Source organism: Arvicanthis niloticus, chromosome 21 (genome assembly GCF_011762505.2).
Source record: "Arvicanthis niloticus isolate mArvNil1 chromosome 21, mArvNil1.pat.X, whole genome shotgun sequence".
Lineage (NCBI taxonomy): Eukaryota > Metazoa > Chordata > Mammalia > Rodentia > Muridae > Arvicanthis > Arvicanthis niloticus.
The window spans coordinates 26,086,736-26,102,552 of NC_047678.1; the positions used below are offsets into that span (position 1 = coordinate 26,086,736).

The 15,817-nt window shown below is 42.2% G+C and overlaps 1 protein-coding gene across 1 annotated transcript in view; it reads right to left on the minus strand.

Annotated features, from left to right (window-relative positions):
• Col6a5 (collagen type VI alpha 5 chain) overlaps positions 1-15,817 on the minus strand; it is a 100,140-nt gene that overhangs the window by 27,625 nt on the left and 56,698 nt on the right. Inside the window, exons 25-33 of the mRNA XM_034484273.2 lie at positions 14,252-14,314; positions 11,712-11,762; positions 11,574-11,609; positions 9,691-9,753; positions 8,029-8,091; positions 4,870-4,905; positions 4,719-4,755; positions 2,248-2,259; positions 986-1,473 (exon numbers count right to left, since the gene is read on the minus strand). Coding sequence (XP_034340164.1) covers positions 986-1,473; positions 2,248-2,259; positions 4,719-4,755; positions 4,870-4,905; positions 8,029-8,091; positions 9,691-9,753; positions 11,574-11,609; positions 11,712-11,762; positions 14,252-14,314 — 849 coding nt within the window. The remainder of the gene's footprint in view (positions 1-985; positions 1,474-2,247; positions 2,260-4,718; positions 4,756-4,869; positions 4,906-8,028; positions 8,092-9,690; positions 9,754-11,573; positions 11,610-11,711; positions 11,763-14,251; positions 14,315-15,817) is intronic.

A 15,817-nucleotide genomic window follows, 5' to 3' on the forward strand; every position in this document is an offset into this window, starting at 1 on the left:
TCACTGGACAGTAGACAAAAAGGGTCTGCAGTTTTTGAAAATTCGTTTTTTTGTAGGTTGTTTTGTTTTAGATAAGAAAGAAAGATGAAGGAACAATTATATATATATATATATATATATATATATATATATATATATATATTCCCATATCACTTTAGGGGCTCACAGCTCCCCAGAGCTTTTTCTACTACAGGTTAAGACTCATTGACTGAGCAATGACAAGAGCAAGCAGGTAGCTATTCCGAAAAGTGCTAGACAACAGAGGATCAGCAGAGCATTCACGGGGCCATTAGAGTGCCCACAGGGCCATCGAGTACCCACAGGGCCAGCAGCATGCTCACAGGGCCAGCAGAGTGCCCACAGGGCCAGCAGAGTGCCCACAGGGTCATCAGAGTGCTCACAGGGCCAGCAGAGTGCTCACAGGGCCAGCAGAGTGCCCACAGGGCCAGCTGAGTGCCCTCAGGGTCATCAGAGTGTTCACAGGGCCAGCAGAGCACCCACAGGAACAGCAGAGTGCCCACAGGGCCAGCAGAGCACCCACAGGGTCAGCAGAACACCCACAGGAACAGCAGAGTGCCCACAGGGCCAGCAGAGTGCCCTCAGGGCCAGCAGAGTGCCCTCAGGGTCATCAGAGTGCCCTCAGGGCCAGCAGAACACCCACTCACATACCTTTATTTCAGATGGACCTGAGTTAATACCTTGCCTAGGCATTTAGTAGCTATGTAGAAGTGAATCTGTTCCTAGAACACCCCAGCTCTCCTAACATGGAGATGGCGCATGCATTCAAGTCAGTGTTTTGTGAATACATGAACATACATAAAGCTCTAGCTCCAGGGCCTGGCATATAACAGAGTCAAACAAACTGGCTCTGCTGACTCATTAAGAACTGTAACAAAGATCCACCTCTGCTCCCCCGACTCCACACAACTCTCATGTTGCCTTACCCAACATAACTAGCTTAAAAATAAACAAGGGAAATTCTTACCTCAAACGCCTCATCAAGGAAAACTCTTTCATTATAAGCAAAGACTGCAAGGCTGATATCCAGGGCACTGAACTCCATGGTGGCCGTGAGGATGGGTGTTCTACTGGCTGCCTGGCCATTGCTGAAAAACACAGCAACTCTCCTGGTGCTGGTTCCCGGAAACGTCCGCTTGAAAACATTGCGGGCCACAAACCTCATTGCATTGCCAATGTCCCTGGCCTTCCGGGGCACTTGATATTTTATCTGGGAAAGAAGCTGAAGGAGATGCTTTTTGCTATGGTAGTCAGACCCACGTATGAGATAGCTAGTGTCTGAGTCATAGGAAACCACGACAACCCGCGCTCCCACAGGACAGTTGTTTTCCCTGACGTTGAGGTCGTTGACAATTGAAGTGATGGTGTCTCTTGTTTCATTAAATCTCCTTTCTGTGGTACCAGAGGACTGGTCCAGAGCAAATACCAGCTCTGTTGGATACACGGGACACTTTTCTATGAAAATGAAAAGCAAAATTATTAAAAAGATTTCACTGGATCAGTTATTCCCATACCCTTTACACCAGTGAAGTTGGTTCAGACAAGGTAAAGCCCAGGCCTCAGTGGCTGTGTCGTGTGTGTGTGTGTGTGTGTGTGTGTGTGTGTGTGTGTGTGTGTATGATATAGGTATATATATAATGTCTAAACATACACACATATATATAATATATAGAGGTTTATAATGTGTATGTGTAAACCATATATGAATATATGTATAAACCATATATGTATGAGATACACATATACATAAACCTATATATACATAAATAATATACATATATCATACATATATGGTTATAAATAGGGTTTATGCATTTTACTTGGTAAAATGACAGGCAGAGATGTAGGTCAGAGGGTGGCAGGATATTGATCACATTCAAGAAGCCAATGATGACAGGAACAGTAAAGAGGAATTAGAGCCCTGCTCCCTGAACCTTCAGCTCTTCCTGCCCCCACCCAAGAAAGACAGGAACTACTCTGTACAATAATGAGGAGGAAACTGTGATTGGTCCTTGGTCCTAGGCAGGACAACAGTGTGAGGGACTGTGTGGTCACTGCAGATGCTCAGGTAGAAAACATGACACTGATAGGTACAGCCACCATCAAAAGAGGAATGTCTGCATAGAGGATGGAAGTCCCTTTTTCCTGGGGGAGGAGGGCTCTCTTCAAATTGGTCTTAACAAACTACAATAGCTATTTCTTCAAGAACAGTATAGCCAGAAGACTCACCTTTCCAACAGGCTGAGAGAGAGAGAGAGAGAGAGAGAGAGAGAGATGAGTACATTATAATTTTTGAAACATGGACCCCAAAAATAATCTAAATAATAGAATCCTAACCAAATGATGATTTGAATTCTCAGTTAAAATGAAGCTAATTTCTAAGTTACAGGGAGACATGGTTAAGAAGACCAGAAGCTGTCCACACAACTGCATTCATATGCGAGCATCTCTGCCCATTTCCCCTTGTGAACCAGAGCCAGCCAGCTTCAGCAGAATTATAGCTGAAGTTGAAATGCTGGTGACTTGAAGAAGCAGAATAGATCTGGCTCTGATTAAATGGCCAGAGAGCTGAAATCCAATTTGCTTTGTCTCTTGTCTTAGAGCCTTCAGAGACTCATTCTACTGCACAAGGCTAAAATATGGGGTCTGATTTTTTTTTCCTGATGAATGCCTTGGGATTCTCTATTTGTAGAACCACAGAGGGCAGGGATTTTCAAATGAACCTTTGTCTCTGATTTAAAATACAACTGGTTTTTGTTTTGTTTTGTTTTGTTTTTTAACTTCCAGCAGTTTTCCCAAGAATTTCTGTGAGCAGGGTAGCATCTGGCCTCACTATAAATCTCAGGTACATCAAGGAAAGTGCTGAAAAATCTTTAATAAACAAACCACAGGCTTGACAGTTTCCATGTTCAGTTGACTCAATTCCTAGGAAGCAAATGAATCATTCCAATCTTTTTTTTTAAGTTCATTAGCACTGGTAACAAGCCGCCTTCCATCCTGGCGTGTGAGCCCTTGTAGCAGTCATGCTAACATCTTTTATTTGTCTTAATACTGTGGTCACTAAGATGCCCCCAACCATCAGACAGCTGATGACATCAGACACATAACCTACAACCTTCTCCGAATCTCAGAGCTGAAAATATCTCTCTATGTATTGATTTTGAATCCATGAGGTGACTCTGGGAGAAATCACTTCATATTATTTAGTGAGCTTATTTTCCTAAAATTCTTTTTATATGCCATTGCTCAAAACACTTTGAGCCTCCAGTTCTATTATTAGTCACCTTCTGCCTGCCCCTTACACTCCTAGATTAATTTTGTTCTCAGTGGAGGGTCCCAACTACCAGTTTAGAACTTGTCTCTAGTCCCTGGGTGAAAGAGAGCTGGTGCAGGACAGGGGATCCACACATGTGAGATCAGGGTTCAACTTCAAGCTAGCCTTGGTGATGCCTTTTACCAACCCATGAAGGTCTGCCACCCAACTTTTATCTTTACAAGCAGGAGCTGAGTGCTAACCCACTCAACACTCTATCAGATTATACAACCCACCTACCCGTTCTCCAGGTAATACTGGCTGAATCATTTCATTCAATGCTAGAAAACAAATCCTTCCAAATATCAAACTCTCCAGGGACTACCCTTCACTGACCCTGGGTCTTCCCAAGGAAGACATTTGGTCTCCATGAGAAGGCTGGCAATGCCTAGAAAACTCAATCACTCATTTCCCCTGTTACCACTCCTCTTGGCCTCCTCTCCTGTGCTGTCTTGACTTCTAACTCTCAAAGTCTTTCATACTGTCCCTCCCACCATGCATGCATTTGTGCAGGTACACTAACCCATGTGCATGAAGAAGTCAGAAATGGAAGCATCCCTTCTTCCTTGGGAATAAGTCTCTGTTGAACCTAGAGCTCACCTTTTTTTTTTTTTTTTTTTTTTTTTTTTTTTTTTTTTTTTTTGCATAGCTCAATAGCCAGCAGCTAGCTCTATGATCTTCTTTCTCTAAACTCCCCAGTGCTGGAACTACAGATGTACACACTGTAGTGTCCCCTTCTATGTGCATACTATGTACACAAGGAAGTGCCTAGCTATTTTTTATGTGGATGCTAGGGACTCAAACTCAATACTCAAGTGCTTCCAGATACTGAGCCATCTCCCCCCCAACCCCTCAGATCTGTCAACTCTCTTCTTTGAAGATTTGGGATTCCATTCTGTGCAACTTGACCCTTCTTTCTCACATTCATGTGTTCATCCCTTCAGTTTCTATCTCTCTAGTTTCACAGCCTTGGGAACATCATGATCTCTATGATGTCAAGAATGACCCACACAAATGACTTCAATATCTAAATAGTTAAATAATTAACCAACTAAATCTATATCCCTGGGTCCATCCCTTGAGTACTTTGCCATCCATCATTTTGCTCATAATTGTTATATTAATAATGATAATTCATATATATATATATATATATATATATATATATATAAAATGCCATCACAATAAAGCTAATTCATGTGTCCTTGGGCTTTTATGCCTTTCCTTTTACCTTGGGTATGAGATGTCCCTCCAGTCTCAAGGCAAAACTATTACAGAGGTTCCTCATCAAAGACTTCAGTCTTCTGATTCCACAGACCCATTCTACACCCAGACCCAAGTTCTCACTAACCACCGACGTTCTTGCTTATAACACCCAGATACTCACGACTATGGTTCCTCAGGAACTGGATCAGCTCACAGGGCTGGAAAGTTTGAAAGAGAAAGAATAAACGTGAGTATAGAGACCTTCTGGTGGATGCGTTTAGTTCCCAAGGAACTGGAAGTGGTTTTGTTTTCATGAATAAAGAGATACATACGGAATAGATGGGTTGCCCTGCTGTGCCTTTAGGACCCTAAGGGGGGAAAAAGAGCAAGTTATTGATTTGTGAACTATAGTCTTTAGTAATAAAAATTTAAACCCCTCTTCCTTTCTTGGACATAGAAGTGACAGAAGGTGCTTAAAGTACTGTGGGGCCTGGTAGGTCAGTTATATTGCACTACCCATTCATATCAAGCACTATGGAGCCTGGTGGGCCAGTTACAATGCTGTTCCTAGGCACAGCAAGGTTGTATATTATTTTTTGTTTGTATCAAAGATGCAACCCTTAGAAGAAATTTCTCTAAAGGAGTATTTTAAAATTATTTTTTCTTTTTTTTTTTCTAATTGTAAGTAGCAGACTTTTTCCACAGGGCAGAACAAAGGAGATGTACTGAACAGACAGAGGTAGATTATCTTACAAATCAAAATGCAGTAAGCCTCAGTATATATAAAAAAAACCAAAGTGCTTAAAACGCAAGAGGCTTATTGCCTTGGTATATATAAAAGAACCAAAGACAATTGCATAGCAATAAGATTTACACAAAAGCAGGGCATACATGCTAAGCTCATAAATGACACAAGGCTGAGGAACAAAGGAATATAAACAGCCAGGGAGAGAGTTTGCTGTGAGGCTGTGTCTCCATGTAATGTCAGAAGCGCCACCCATAAAGTTTCATTAACATGACTGAACAAGGACGAAACCAATAGAACACCAAAGTGAATAGGGGAAAGGCCCTGAGCCTCAACCCACAGAGAATTATAGGCAACTGAGAGAAGCTGGAAGTTGGGGAGGTGGTCCTCCCTAGGGGCCAAAAACATCACTTGGATGTTCAATGCTAAATAGTCAGCTCCAAAAACATGCATACAGATAGCACAATACAGACTGAAACTGAACAGGCTATATTTAGAAATACATACATATATATTTAGGAATATCATATATATGAATATATGTATATATGGTGTATACATATATGTATTTAGTAATATATATTAGGAAAATATTTATATATATATATGCGATAACAATTAAGGAAATAAAGGTCATAAATTTGGAAGTGAATGAGAAGTATATGCGAGGGTATAAAAGGAATAAAAGGAAAGAGAAATGTTGTAATTATATTAGAATCTCAGAAACAAAAATAAAGAAAGAAATAGCTGGGTGAAATCAAGCAGAGATGACTTCTGGAGAGACATCAGCCCTGGTTCTCTTCCATTGGAGTCTGCTTTTACCTCTCCTTCCCCTTCCCCTTTCCCCCTTCTCCCCCCTCCTCCTTCCTCTTCTTCCTCCTCCTCCTCCTCCTCCTCCTCCTCCTCCTCCTCCTCCTCCTCCTCCTCCTCCTCCTCCTCCTCCTCTTTTCCCCAGGATCAGGCTTCTCATTAGCAGAGGCTTTTAATGTGTTTACTAGCATGTTCGTTTCAGGGAAAAGATGCTTTATATACTCAAACTCAAGCATTCCCTTGAGCACTTGCCTCTCCAAGATGCTTAAGCATAAATGTCAGCAAAGCCAACCTCTATTCTAAATGACAACTGAGTTACCTGTCTGACCATCCATCACCCATCCATCAATCCATCCATTATCCATCCATCAATTCATCTATCACCTATCTATCAATCTATCTATCCATCAATGCATTCATCAATCCATCCATCATTCATCCATCAACCCCTCCATAAATTCATCAACCACCCATCCATCTAGCCATGCAACAATGGTTAAAGGTCTGCTAAATGCTAGGATAGCCCGTGGTGTGCTTCCGATTTAACTAGAACTATGCGCTGTCCATGGTTCTGCCCAGTGGAGAAGTCACTAAGAGTCTTGAAAGCTTAACCTCCTTTCAAGTTAGGACAGAAAACAGGAAAGAATGTAAGACTACTCACACAGAGAAACAGTTTCTGGGTAACACATAGAGTAGTAGCTACATTTTGCAGGAGGTCAAAAGTAGGAAAAGTTTGTCCCAAAAGAAAGAACTTAGGAGTAACTCTACAGGCTGGAGAGATGGCTCAGAGGCTAAGAGCACTTGCAGAGGACCCAAATTCAGTTCACAGCACCCACTGGCAGCTCACAACCATATGTAACTCCAGTTATGGGGTATCCAAGGCCCTTCAACTTCCACTGGCTTCTGCATGCACATAATGCATAGACAAACACACAAGCATGCACATACATGCAGATACACAAGATAAATAGTACAGTAACTCCAAGCAAGGTCTTAACAAAGGCTAAGAACCAAGAACTGGAGACAAAGGCCACACCAATTCAGACCAGTTGTGCCAACCACAAGACTGAGGTGTAGGACACTGTAATTACAGCCCTAGAACTTAGAGAAAACATGAACCCAGATAGAGAAGACTGGCCCAAGATTAGCTGCTCTCCCATTCCTCAAATGCATATAGCAGAGCATCCTTTACAAATTATTATTTTATTTTACTATGGAGTCACTTGGCCAGGAAACCATAGGCAAGTTTTGCTTTGCTAGATCCAAGGTTCAAGAATGCTTTAATGCCTAAAGCAAGATAAACATTATTTCATGCACTCTTCACAATGTTGCCTGGGTCTCCTGCATACAGTAGGTGTCAGCCATATTTAGTTCTTCCCTGACGCTGCCTGGGAGAAGACAGACACTGAATCACCAACCACTTGAGAAGAGGTGAAACAGATGCAGGTCTGCCTGCAGAGGCATACCTGGCTCTGCCTGGAAGTGCTTTCAGGGATGACATTTCTCTTGTAATGGAACCAGAGTGGAAGTTGTAGTTACATTTCCAAATCTCTCTAGAGTCCAAATAAAGGCTAAAAAGGCAACAAAGGTGATTCTGGCAAACTCTGTCTGTCAACCTGCTTTGCATGCTGGAACTGTCAGGAGACCTCTATGAAAAGCAGGCAGGCCTATGCCTATTACAAAGGCTTCAGTGATCAGTCACAACAACAGAGTATCTGCACTGCTTTGCAGTTTACAGCATCTCCTCTTGGTCATCTGATCCCACAGCTACCTTTTCAGCTAGGACAGGGACGTGTCATACTCATCTTAATAATAGACTGAGAGACACAGTGACTGGCTTCAACACAGTGCTTCTGTCTTGAAGTTCTGCATCCGTTTCATTGGGTATACCAGAAACCACCACATGCCGGTCAGTTCCCATGTATAGTATACTCACTCTCCGACCAGGAGGGCCTTGAGACCCCCGAAGTCCACTCCCGCCTTTCAAGCCTTGAGAGAGCTGAAAAGAGGAACACACAAATGTAGCTTCTACATTTTCTAACTATGGAGACGATCTCAGGTCTTAACTTCGTATTTTATATGTGCCAGTGTTTTGCCCATACCTGCGGATATAGACTACGTATATACAGTGCCCGGAACCTCTACAAGAGCTGCAAATGCTCTTAACCACTAAGCCATCTCTCCGGCCCTACAGTTATCTTAGTTTAAATAAGGTGTTATAGTTCTCAAAAATTTTAAAAGAATATCTGGACTGAGGCATATATCTCTGTGTCAGGGTGCTTACCTAGAATGTATGGATCCCATTCTTAGAATCATAAATAATAATGATGATAATGAATAACAGTTTAATTAAAAATAAAAGATAGCAACTTATTCATATGCATTAAATTCCTTGCCTATAATACAAGCCACTGACCCTTAATCATTGACAAACATCCATCTCCCTCTTGTCCCCTTTATTTAGTGGCATACATGACTCTGACACTGGCTGTAAATTTAAATCTAAATTAGTCATAAGCTGGGATTGGTGCTAAGGGAAAAAAACAGGGCACACAAAGATTGTGTAAAAACCTCTTAGTCTATAAAGATCAAATAATAAGGGCTGGACAGATGACTCAGAGGGTAAGAACACTCATTGTTCTTACAGAGGAGCCAGGTTTAGTTCCTGACACCAACATGGTCTCTTACAACTATTTGTAACTCCAAAGAACCCAATGCCCTTTATGGACCCCCAAGGGCACATACTTGGTACATGTGCACACATGCAAGCAAACATTCATACATATAAAATATAAATAAATACATGTGTTTGTTTTGCCTTATTTCAATGTGTTTGCTTCATTATATTCTATTCCCTTAAAAACCTGATTGTTTTCTAGTGAGAGACAGAAAGAGGCTGGATCTGCATGGGAGGGAAAGTGGGGAGGAACTGAGAGGAGGAGAGGGAGAGGAAACAATAATCAGGATATGTTATATGAAAAAAAAATCTATTTTCAGTCAAATTTTAAAAATAAATGTTTTAAAATCAAATAATAAAAATAACTTCTCACATACAAGATGGTACATGAGTGGACTATGTTTATTCCCCAGACTCAAAGTGATGGAGAGATACTGACAAATTATTTGCAGCCTAGGGTGAAGGACCTGTTCAACTGCATCCCTTCCACATCCAGGGTAACAGAGACATTGCACTCAGACTTCAAAGTAAATAGATGTTTGTCTCAGCCAGTTGTACTTAGAAAGGATAGTTTTTTACTCTGTGCTTTGCTAATTAGAACACTTCAGCATCCTCCCTTAAACCAACACTCCATTTCACCACCCAGTGGAATCATCAGACAGCCCCGGGACACAGGGAAGGTATATGCTTCAGTTCCAAGAGTGACCTGAAGTAACCAAGTGTGTCACTAGGTTCAGTTCTGATAGTCAGGAAATATAGGTCCTAAGTAGGTGTGCCCAAGGTCACATGACTAGTTGGTGGCTTCCAAGATCCCCTTGGGATGAATCAAAATTGTACACATTTATCATCACAGTGAAAAAGCTGAGTTCTACAAAAGAAGTGCTTTTTTTTTTTTTTTTTCTGGAATCATTGGATACTTACAGTCAGTCCCTTGAATCCTTTTGGTCCAGGCCCCCCAGGAATTCCAGGATCGCCAGCATCACCCTGATCACATATATCAAGATATTAAAATCTTTGCTATGAAAGGATTAAAAATTCTCTGTAATCAACACTTAAACTGATCTTGTCACCATTATGTAATGAAGGCTAATACAACGATAAATACATCTTGACATACATTCGGAACTAAACTATTGGCACAGCTAGGTATCCTCAAATCTACTTCCAGTACTCGAATAATCCAAATATTTATACAGAAATATCAATTCAGAGATCATCCAGTTGCTAAAAGCAACCAGAGACTGTGCTAGAAAACATGGAGTACTGACTACCTAAGGTATTAAAGCAGGACTGCCTAGTTCTAGGAGTTATTTCTGGAAAAACTGAAGCTGCTAAAAGTGCTAGTGGCTCCAGACTGAGGTCCTGAGTTCAATTCCCTAGAATCCATGTAAAAAGCCAGATGTAGAGGCCTACATCTGGAATGCTAGCACTCCTGTGTTAGCATCCCTCTCCCTCCACACACACTAAATTTCTAAACTTTAAGAGTGTATTTAAAAGTCGTGGAGGCATGCACAAGACCTGCTCAAATTCAAGCCAGGACAAAACCCCAGCATGGTGGGGGTTGGGGGCCCTAGATGGGACGTTCTACTACTACCTAAGGAGTTATTGACAATTGATGGCATTTTGGGGATGGAGAGTCAATTTTCTCTAAAGGTGCCACCCTAGGTATGTTGGCCCCTGCTCCAGTGGAAGGCCACACATCTAAGAGTATAGGGCAGTGCAGGCTGTATCTGGTGGTTTGTTTTTAAGCGGGAGGCGGGGTTTTGCGGGTATAAAAAAGGAGTAGAGCAATGAGAAAATAGGGGAGGGGTTAATTTTATCAAGATACGCTATACAAAATTCTCAAAAACCAACAAAAAAAAGAAAAGAGCCTAAGATGTAAAAATAAATAAAAAAAACATAGAGGTTTATTTAAAGAAATTCAACCTGACTTTGGTAGTAGTTATTTATTAATACCACATCGATCAATAAGTTGTTACATTTCTCCCTTTATCAGTAAATCAGAAAATTGATCCTCTGTAATGAGAACTCTTTTCTGGGAGTTATTTATGTAGCTTCTTCCCAACCTCTTGTCAGCCTCAGGTAATCCATCAGTGAAGAACACTTTTGTTCTGAAGCTCGGCTGTTCTCCTGCGGTTGAATCATTAATTATTCTACCTTAGACCCAGTCGTCTCTTCTTGATTGAGATATTACCGGGCTGGGCTTTGGGAAATCATAGTACAGAACCCTAGCATACACTGATGCAGTGAGGCCAGCTCCTGCTGAAATCACAGGCTGTAGGCATGCAGACAGATTATCTAATAAACAATGAGAGCTCTGCGAGATGTTGGATCAAGACGACAGTATAATTAGGTCAGACTTTGGGGACAAAAATCTAGAGAACATGATATTTGTGGCCAGTTGACAGAGAGGAGGTGGAAATAGGAGACCACTAAGAAGAAAGATGGGATTTTCAGGAAAGAGGAAGCAAAGTCCAATGATGCTGGATTAGTAACAGAAACTAAGGTGGTAAATGAGACCACCAGGCTGGAGAACTAATCCAGATGGCTGCCTGGAGGTTAGGGTTCAAGGTAGGGATATGGGGTGAGGTAGGCAGGACATCGGGCAACCAAGGGCGGGATGTGATGAATTCTGATATAAAGAATCACAGGGTTACGATAGCCTTTCCTAGTGAAGCGCAGGGGAAGCAATCGACCTGCGTCCCTGCTCCTCCCCACTCCCCATCCTACCCAGACCAACGGCTCATCTCATTTCTCAAGAAGGCCTTGGTCATGGCAAGAGAAGAAATTCGTATGTGCCTCACCTTCTGCCCTGGGTCCCCAGGGAATCCTGTCGGGCCCTGAAATTTTCAGCAGAGAACATATGTAAGTCAACAGACTATTTTCCCCACACCATCATTTTGATTTATCAATTGAGAAAAATAATTATTTTGCATATTTACCTTAACTCCTTTTCGTCCTGTCTGACCATAGCCTGGGATGCCATAATCTCCCTGCAGACACATCAGTTCATTTCAGTTTTTCAAAAGCTATCTAGATGGGGAGACTGTGGGGTTAAGAATGAGCTATGGATGGTGGGGGCTTCTCAGTTCCTATTATCTCTTTTCTACTGTACTAGGGATTGAACCCAGAGCCTCTTGTATGCTAGGCAAATGTTCTACCACTGAGCTACAATCCCAGCCTCTCATTCCTAGCGTGTACCCTCCTTCCCTGGCTAGCTCCACTCCACAACCCCTGCAGGAGGCAGAGGGATAACTGCTCTAGATTTCTGCACTCACCAGTTTCTTACCTGGAAAATTAGGAGTTGATCTAAAAAATATGACTGAGGAATTCAACCAAAGACAAATAGGGCTGGAGAGACAGCTCAGTGGTTAAAAGCACTGGCTGATCTTGCAGAGGACCTGGGTTCAATTCCCAGTACCCACATGGTGGCTCACAACCATTTTTAGCTCCAGTTCCAAGTGATCTGATACATAATGGCCAGTACATGGTGCACATACATACAACTAGCCATTTGTTACACTGACATATAAACTAAAATAAATAAATCTTTTTAAAAATGAATTATAAATGGTGAACAGATGTTAGTGGGGAAATATGTTCATCCTCATTGGTTATCAAAACAATTAATGAGTTAGCATTTTTGCCTATAGTAAAGAGGAAAAAGAAGAAGTTACAATATCCATTGTTGGTATGGAAAGCCTAAAAAGGTAGTTTCTCAACCTTCCTAATGCTGTGACCCTTTAATATAGTTCTCCATAACATGGTGACCCACAACCATAAAGTTATTTCGTTGCTACTTCATAACTGTAATTTTGCTGCTGTTACAAATCATAATGTAACTATCTGATATGCAGAATATCTGATACGTGACCTCTATAGGGGTTGTGACCTATAGGTTGAGAACTGTAGCCTTAAGACAATCAGGCTCCCGCATATAACACTTGACCCATGTAGTGTTTAGATCTCTCTAAGAGTGCTTGAAACTATATCTCAAGCACCTAATTCAATATATACTTATCTGACTTAGCTATGAAAAATTCTTGAGCTTTCCACACAGAAATTACTTGGAGCATTAGAGGTGTAGCTCAGTGGTAGAGCTCTTGCCTGGCACACAGGAACCCTGGGATTCTATCCTCAACTTTTAACTCCTTCAAAAGAATTCACTGGTGTGTTGTTTAGGACAGTGAGAAACTGAAACAAATTAAATATCTAATGGTAAGAGATCAGTCAAAAACACAGCCTGTGCCCGAGCCAAGTTCTGCTGCTCGTCCTAAACAAGCCAATTTAAAAAGCCAGATTAATAGTGGGAAGCTCAGGAGACTTACTCACTGAGGCCACACTGGGAAGAGGAGGAGAGAGACTCAGTAAAGCCCTCAGGGGAGTATTTTGAAACTACTGAAATGACTGTGGAGTCACAATGACTTAGGAAAGAGCTAGCTGCTGGCGGAAAGGGACCCTGGTTGACACATTTTTATCTTGACTCTGTCTAGGATATTAAGGGTAAATACCTCAAGATGGCCAGAAGACGGGAATGTTTCTTTTCATTGCTTCCCATGTTCAAGCCTAGGAAACTTAAATCACACCCCTTTTCTTTCTCTCTTGTCTTTTGAATATTCATATTTTCAAACTGGATCACAAAAAGACAGGCAAGTTTCTGTTTGTTTAATTTGAGTTGGGCTCTCTTGTAGTTCAGGATTTCACTTTCTGTTTCTGAGTTCAGCCTTTTTTACATTTTATATGTAAGATTCTATGGCCTGGTTTTTGCCTTTTGGTGCCTGCCTTCTTTTAATAATTTTAGTTGTATTTTTCTTTTTTCTTTTTTTTTTTTTATGCTGTGCCTGTCTTCCCTTAGTTTATGTAACAGCCTACAGGTTCAATCATGTTGCCATATGTGGCAGGAATTCCATATTTTTTTAAGCCTGAATAGTATCCCATCACATGGATATATCACAGTGGTTTTATGCTGTCTGTCCATGAATGGACACTTGAGTTGATGGCATATCTTTGCTATACTTGATAATTTTTCTACTATTAAATATCCACATATAATTTGATAATTAACATAAAATGACTCTCCTATGGGCTGTCTCTACGCTGGGATCTTGGCTCAGTAGGAGCAATTAGGCCATGGAAGCCATGAAAGGCAGGAGCCTGTTCCTTGACCCTCCTCTGCTTCTTGTCATCCTAGGGTTTTGCAAGGAGAGAAAGAAGCACTATTTTGTGGTTCAACCAAAATGAATGTACATGCCCATGCTGGTTGTTAAAATATTGAAACGCCCCATTCTCATTCACCTGCTACTTTTGCCACCTTTACCTCATCTCCTCCATATGCACACCCCCAAACACACAACCAAAAGGTTAGGTGCACAGGAAATTAGCAACAGTTGGAGAACTGGCCCACATCTTTCTACCCCAAGTGCTGGGCCCAAGCTGTCCCCATTTCCCCTTGCCTCAGAACCAAGTACTCAAAGCCTCATACCTGTCTCCCTCGTTGTCCAGGGGGCCCCACTGGTCCTGGGCCTCCAGGAACTCCTGGTTCCCCCTAGTCAAAGAGTAAAAGAGGTCAGCAAAGTCAAACCTGCCCCAGGCAGTTCTGTCTGTTGAGTGAGGGGACACAAGGTCCTCACTGAGCAGCCAGCCCTGGGTAGGGCTAGGGTTAAAGACACAATACAGTCTATCCAGAAGATAGCAGGATACACATAGCACAGCGCTGGGCTGAGCTCTAAGGACTTTTTAAGGCTGCATAGTATTCCAGTGTGTGTGTGTGTGTGTGTGTGTGTGTGTGTGTGTGTGTGTGTGTACACACAATGTTTCCTGCTTCCCTAGTGTCAACGGACTAGAGAAAAGGGTAGAATAGAATGCTTACTCCAGGGGAAACTGGCTCACTTGCTAGTGTATTTACTCACACAATATTTACTTATTGACCTGAAAAATGAATGGCTCAGTGTGATAAATGTAGTCCTTCCCTTGCTGAGCACAGTGTGGTTAGAAAGAGAAAGAATGAGGTGGACAATCACAGCCCTGTGTGTTGAGCCTCGGCCTCTTGTGAAAGCAGAGAAAAGACTCAAGGGTCCAACGAGGCTTCCCAGTGAGAGACAAAGAAGCTGGAGCCCAGAGAACTTTGTGTGCACTGAGGAAGGAGCAAGGGAGACTAAGAGTGGCTCTGGTAGAGGGGAAAGGTTGACTCTGGAGACGTGGGGTTGGGGTCTGGGGTCAGGAAAAAGCTGAGCTGAGAAACCTTGGAATTAAATAGGGGAAAATGCAGAAGACTGTGTGATCTTCTCCCCCCTGCACAGGCCCAGGGTTGATGGTCAAATAATACTGCAAGTTGAAGGTAGACAGTATGATAACATGTGTGCATATGAATTTTGCAATGATTGCCACAATCGTATTAACACATCTCTTACCACTGCTTGGTAATATTGTTCCACTTGAGTTGTATTTTTCTTGTTGATATGTGAGTGTGTGTATGTTCAGATGTGTGTGTGTGTATGTGTGTGTGTGTGTGCGCGTGCGCGCACATGTACACACAATGTGGAGGTCAGAGGTCAACATCAGGTGCCTTCCCCAGTCACTCTCATTTTATTTTGTGAGACAGGCTCTCTCAGGAAACCTGGGGATGATTAATTCAGCTAAGTGGGCTGGACAACACCTCTGGATCAAACTCAGGTCCCCATATTGTATAGCAAGTCCTTTACCAGCTGAGCCATCTCCCAAGCCCAATCTTATTACCATTAAAGCTTGACGACTTTCCCAGTAGAAAACTGACAGCCTAGTCTTCTGGACTCAGTAAAAAAAGAAACCTTAGGTCCCTGGCTCAACAATGAAAGAGTCAAGGCCTTGACAGGAGAGCAGAAAACCCTGCAAGGCACTGCTGTGGCCATACAAACCTCAGCCCCTGAAAAGATGAAAGCAAAGCGGTTAGGTGGGCCTGAGACCAATCGTTGAGTCCCTGGCTATCTCTACCACAGCTACCTTAGCCAGAGCAGGCCTGGGTGAGACCAAAAGGTGTACAAAGATGAGTTCAAAAAGTGTCCATTCCACT